Below are 6,775 nucleotides of genomic sequence, written 5' to 3'. Positions count from 1 at the left end.
AAGGGCTGTTTGTAAAACATGCATGCCCCCCCATATGGGCTCTCCGTTGTAATGACAGCCATTGTGTGAATATGTTTTTTGTCACTGTGACCTTGGCCTTTGACCTAGACACTTGAAAATATATAGGGGTCATCTGCCAATCATGATCAATGTACATATGAAGTTTCATGATCCTAGGCATAAGCGTTCTTGATTTATCATCCGGAAACCATTTTACTATTTCGGGTCACCTTGACCTTTGACCTAGTGACCTTAAAATCAATAGGGGTATTCTGCGAGTCATGATCAATGTACCTATGGAGTTTTATGGTTGTAGCCTTAAGCGTTCTTGAGTTATCATCCGGAAACCATTCTACTATTTCATGTCACTGTGACCTTGACCTTTGACCTAGTGACCTGAAAATCAATAGGGGGTCATCTGCGAGTCATGATCAATCTACCTATCAAGTTTCATGATCCTAGGCCTTAGCGTTCTTGAGTTATCATCCGGAAACCATTTTACTATTTCGGGTCACCATGACCTTTGACCTAGTGACCTCAAAATCAATAGGGGTCATCTGCGAGTCATGACCAATGTACCTATGAAGTTTCATGATCCTAGGCCCAAGCGTTCTTGAGTTATCATCCAGAAACAACCTGGTGGACAGACCGACATGAGCAAAGCAAAATACGCCCTCTTCTTCGAAGGGGGGCATAATGAGCGACATAGGGCCTAATGATTCTGCAAATTGAGTAATATGATATCACAAAAGACATATATCAAATGAGTTTATAGTTCCTTGTTAATTTTTTTACCTTGAAGGATGACCTTGACCTTTCACCACTCAAAATGTGCAGCTCCATGAGATACACATGCATGCCAAATATCAAGTTGCTATCTTCAATATTGAAAAGTTATGACAAATGTTAAAGTGTTCGGACAGACGGACAGACAGACAGACGGACAGTTCAACTGCTATATGTCGCCCTACCAGGGAGCATAAAAAGGACGAAGCTTGTGAGACATAAATTAATTTCTTTCAAAATTGATATATATTTGGGATAATAGTAATCTTAGCATGAGTTTCAATTAAAGTTAAGTATTTCCGTATTGACGACCACCTATACGAAAAGAAATTATAGATGATCTATACAGAATAGTTTTCTCTGTTGATTAGATAAAAGTTTATCCTTAGGAATTATGTCTGTTTACATATTGGTACGAGTATAAGGAAAAGTTAGTATTACCCAATTAACGATCATCTATACGCAACAAAATTACAGATGATCTATTAGGATTATTGTTCTCAGTGAAATAGCAACTGTTTCATCATTTCAAATGACCTTATACTTGAAGCAAAAGTATATAAGCATGAACAATAAAATATGTTTTTGTAACATGTGTATAAAAAACACAAGCATACAACAAAATCATGATTTACATATGATACAGTACTCAGATGTGGAAGAGATTTCGTAAAATAAACTGTCATTGAAATGTTGGTTAATATCTACATCCGTATATATTTAATAAATAATTATATTTATTTACAGGCAACAAGTATTTCAATGTGACGAAATTTCTCATGAGAATATTTGAACATCTACACAAATGTTTTGTAAATTAAAGAACCATACAAGAAATACAGAGTCGCATAATTATACTATATATAATTGTTTGAAATTAGCAGCTTCAGATCATGATTACACAAAAGCCTTCTGCTGAGAGTTTGTTTTATCCGCATATAACACTTCTATAGAACAAAGAATTAGGTGATGAAGGAGAAATTATTATCTGTAATATTTTAAAGGTAACTGTTTGTTTGATAAATATCATGTGAACACAGAAGAGCATGAATAACATTTACTGAGAAAAAAATTAATATGATAAGACTTATCAACTTACTACATCTGTCTTCATTATTCAAATACATAAGGAAGTATTAACTAAACCTACCATGACAACTGTTTAAGTGAAAAACATTTTTCTTTTATACCAGAGAAGTACATGTATAGCATATGCAAAGACAGGGAAAGGTCCACAACAACCTGGACAATTTATTTATACATCAATATTATTAATGTCCTGAACAATTAAATGAACACTTGTTACAGTGCTCGCTTACCCCCAAAATTACTTGTCAGTGGTAATTAAATCCGGACATAATTTGACAAATTGTATTTAGTTAAGTAAGACTATAATAATTTGCAGAAAAATAAAATGCAATTGAGTGAGAAATTCTCGATTGACACCAGCATTCTTTCCCTTCTTTTTCAGTTGTGTCTCTAGCCTTCATAGGATATAATTACAGTCTATTGATGTACATGTAACATTGGCATTTAATGAGGTGGGGGCTGACTTTTTAAAGAGATTATTTTAGAGACACATGTCACCATTAGAAGGGAAAGAATCTATAACATGCATTAATTATGCACCATTATTTGAGATCAAATTAATATTTGTAAAATAAATAATATAAAAGATACAGTTACACACAAATCTTTGACCATTTAAAAACTACTTGTGTGGGATACTAGTACTTTCCATAAGGTTATTTTAATAAGTGGATAGTGTTTAATTACTAAGAGGACAGAAAATAGCAATTTAATGTTCAGATTTATAGTTTTAAATAAGTATAAAGTGGGAATAGTTCAATTTAAAGTCCTTAAATTTGAACAGCCATGCATAGTAGTTCAATGCTGTATACCTTTTCTTATCTTTGGTCTCATCAGCCACAGACACAACCCTGAAATTAAGATTGCACACAATTGTTTGTGATATAATTGTTTTTTAAACATACATTTCAACCACTGGCTTCTACAGGAAAATTTATTCAAATATACCATGTATCTAACAAACAAACAAAAATCCCCCCAAAAAGAACATTCTGAGAAAAAGACAAAAATGTTAAGTATTATGATAGAAAACTCATTGTTTTTGCAAATAACAGCTTCACTTTATTTTGTAATCAACACAGAGACTCTGGATACAAAATAATAACACAACGTTAAATCTTCATTAAATAATGTAGATAAAATGCATTATTCCTATTGAAAGTACCTGTATTTTGTAAGCTCTTCCAGGGCAAGACAATACCTTTCTGCAGGTGACAAGGAGTGATTTTCTGTAAAAGAAATTTGAAGCGTAAATCATTGAAACACATTGGGTACTGCAAAATAAATCTGTGATGGTAATTGAAAATAATGATTCAAACATCTTGACCAAACACTTGTAGAAAATCTGCATTTGTTCATGTTTTCTTCTTACCTGCAAAAGGTTCCAAAATCTCTTGAAGAGCCTCCTTGCTTTTTCTTTCCTCTGCTCTAGCAAGCTTATCAGGGAGGGAGGATCCTGAATAAGAAAATACCCAGATGTTTAAATTGTGTCAGAAAACTAGGATCCATTTTCAAAAAATCACACCTTTCATGAGCAATCAACTGCCAACACTTCTAATGACTTTGTGGGTGGGAAAGTTAACTGCTATCTACCCTTTCATAAAAAGATAGGTTTAAATGCTAGCACATGAAGCTCCAATTATGAGCCCATCATTGTTGAACTACACACTCAGTATGAGTGAACTGTTAAGCTGATTTTTGTCCTTATCAGTCTATAGAAGTACATGTACACGTTTTTTTCTTTATATTCGCTTTGTTTTATGTTTGTCTTATCGACAGAGAAGAAAGATGGACACACATTAGAGAGGACCAGGTTAAATCTATTGCTTAATTGATAATTTCTTTGTGTATTATATTTTTTATAGCATTTTCCTTCTTTTGCAACTGCAGTTTACTCATAAAATATTCACAATGATTATATCAGAACTACTTAGTATAATACACATGCCAGTAACAGACAACTTCCCAATGATTTCATGACCTATCACCACACATCATGTAACAAGACACAGAATATAACCCTTTATCTTTGGAATCGTAGTCTCTACCAATTCAGCTAGCAAGCCTCAGTTGGGAGACAAATGTTATAGATGGGTTTGCAAAACATCAATTACAATTTTTACTTTATATACCTAGTATATTTTTCATTTTCTGGCCAAAATGCAGCAGGGCATCGGTAAGTAGGTCGATTCTGTTTTCTGGAGCCATTTCTTTGGTGATCTTTGAAAATTTTCCTAGGAACGACCAAATTCTTTTCATACCTTCTCCATCAGTTAATCCAAGACCTTCTATACGTCTACAACTGTATAGAATCTATACAATAACATAAAAACCAATATATATTCATATAACAGAAATACATAGAGAAAAACTGGAAATCATCCTTAAGAAATCCTTTGTACAATGTCCAATTTTATAACTCAAGATTTGAAAACCCTGGACATAAAGTAAAATGCACAAGTAAATTATTACCAATTAAACCACTTTTCAAAGTTTTAAAAATCATAATACATTTACACATTCCATTATGAAAGATGATCTGGTTGTCATGCTAAATTGTTACCCAGGAATAAATAGGGTGTATTAACAGTTTAGAAGACAAGATATTCAAACAAATTTTTGTCTAGAAGTGGTACACTCAGAGTGGAAATGTTTGCAAAATTTATAAAATGTTTATTAATATTTCTTCCACATATAAATTTTTTATTGTTTGGTAGTGTAGCAATTCGCAAACATAAATAACGTATATGAATTCATGAGTAAAAATTATAGTGCAAATTAAATAGTATGTGAAGGTGCAAGTTGTCCATGTGTATTTATAACATACCGGTAGTCTGAGGGTTTAAATCACATGTTCATTTATTTGTATATCTATGGTTTGCATTTTATTACTTTGGGTGAAATTTGTGATATAAGCTGGTAACACAAATTTAACAAGCAAATTCGTAGAATTGATATCCTCCGCAACATATGCTTTGTCTGAGGATGGTTGCAAATCGGACGGACGAACATACTGACAGATGGACGGACAGAGGACAATAACTCAAAACTAAGACAGAGGAAGGTTCTTGAGCCTTCAAAATTTATTAAGGTGAATTAAAAAGTTGTGCGTTTTCACAAAAACATTCAATGTTAATATACACTTAATTTAACAGATGGTGGACAATGCCATTTGGCGTGCATCATCCTCTTATCCATATATATACTTATATCAAGTTTCAATGAAATCCGTAAAAGCACTTCCAAGATATGGCTCCGGACACAAAAGTGCCGGACGGACAGCCGTACGCCAAAACAATATCCCTCCGCCTCTGGATATATACTCATACCACGTTTTAATGAAATCCGCCAAAGCACTTCCAAGATATGGCTCCGGACACAAAAGTGCCTATAGTAAAAAGCATTTTTTCAAGATATAAAGGGTCATAACTCTGTTTTTAACAGATGGTGTACAATGCCATTTGGAGTGCATCATCCTCTAATGCGTATTTATACTCGTACAAAGTTTCAATGAAATCCGCCAAAGCACTTCCAAGATATGGCTCCGGACACAAAAGTGCCAATAGTAAAAAGCATTTTTTCAAGATATAAAGGGCCATAACTCTGTTTTTAACAGATGGTGTACAATGCCATTTGGCGTGCATCATCCTCTTATGCGTATATATACTTGTACCAAGTTTCAATGAAATTCGTCAAAGCACTTCCAAGATATGGCTCCGGACACAAAAGTGCCGGACGGACAGACAGACAGCCGGACGGACAACGCCAAAACAATATCCCTCCGCCTCTGGCGAGGGAAAATAATGTAGTATTTTTGCTTTCTCATGTTGGTTGCACACACTATGAAAACAAAAATGTGCATATTATGTTGCACCCTTTTAGCCTTAATATTTAAATCAGTCTAAAATAATATAAAGTACCTGACAGTCCACTTTGTGGCCATAAGATTAGAACATTGGTATAGCAAATCTGGTTCTCTCTAATACAGCATTCTGTTGGTTTTTCTGAATATCAAAAGACAACATGTTGTTTTATTTATACATTTTAAATCTTAATCAATCAACCATGATAAAAATAACCTGCACAGGTGTCTCACAGGCATAACAGCCATACCAATGGCTTAATTCAAGGGCACATAGCTACAGGTCATGGTGATCACATTTTTCAAGTTTTATATAAATTGCTTGCAATAATGTTGAAGTAGTTCTCTCATTCAATCGTTTGAGAAATGTGCAAGTGGTTCTTTTTAATAAAGAACAATTTATGCTTCACAAATTAAGAAAAAATTATGCTTCTGCCATTAGTTTAAGGGTAAATTATGTAGGGAGCAGTGGGCATGAAAAGTGTCTTCTAACATCTAACATGCAGGGTGATATCTTGTCAAGTTTGCATTTAATATCTCAACAAGTTGTTTACTCCACAAACCTACAAAAATGTGCATCCTCTGCTCAGTTTAATAAGGTGATGCAAAGAAAAAATAATAATATTGTAAATGTCTGGAAACAGTAGAAAATTAATTCAGCCATGTAGAGGATGGTTGAAGCAGACAATGAAAATATTTATTATTCCATTTCTCGGATAAACTAATATTTGAAGACCATTCTTCATCAGACTAACATGGTATACATTGGTAAGATATAACAGATATCACCTAAATAACCTATAACAACATACCTTCAAATGCTGATGTAAACTGCAAGCAATGTCATACATCAGGTATAGTTTGCCATGTTCGCCTTCTTCTTCCAACAGTTTGTTTAACAGGAATACTGAGTAACCAAGCCTGAAATAATAATATCTTTATCAATACCACTTGATAAAATATTAATGAAAACTCAACATACCAAGGGCTGTGATGACACTCTACTGTGCACCAGCAGTGAACAGTGAATACATCTGA

General features: G+C 33.7%; 1 protein-coding gene across 1 annotated transcript in view; it reads right to left on the bottom strand.

The window, feature by feature from the left end:
• Nucleotides 1-564: 564 nt before the first annotated feature.
• Nucleotides 565-6,775, bottom strand: part of LOC127859702 (uncharacterized) — a 33,168-nt gene continuing 26,957 nt past the window's right edge. The window contains exons 6-11 of the mRNA XM_052397209.1: nucleotides 6,550-6,658; nucleotides 5,796-5,879; nucleotides 4,008-4,188; nucleotides 3,248-3,331; nucleotides 3,041-3,104; nucleotides 565-2,726 (exon numbers count right to left, since the gene is read on the bottom strand). Coding sequence (XP_052253169.1) covers nucleotides 5,823-5,879; nucleotides 6,550-6,658 — 166 coding nt within the window. The 3' untranslated portion in view covers nucleotides 565-2,726; nucleotides 3,041-3,104; nucleotides 3,248-3,331; nucleotides 4,008-4,188; nucleotides 5,796-5,822. The remainder of the gene's footprint in view (nucleotides 2,727-3,040; nucleotides 3,105-3,247; nucleotides 3,332-4,007; nucleotides 4,189-5,795; nucleotides 5,880-6,549; nucleotides 6,659-6,775) is intronic.

Source organism: Dreissena polymorpha, chromosome 15 (assembly GCF_020536995.1).
Source record: "Dreissena polymorpha isolate Duluth1 chromosome 15, UMN_Dpol_1.0, whole genome shotgun sequence".
Taxonomy (NCBI): Eukaryota; Metazoa; Mollusca; class Bivalvia; order Myida; family Dreissenidae; genus Dreissena; species Dreissena polymorpha.
The sequence above is the reverse complement of the archived record's forward strand: the minus strand, read 5'-3'. Positions and strand labels throughout refer to the sequence as shown.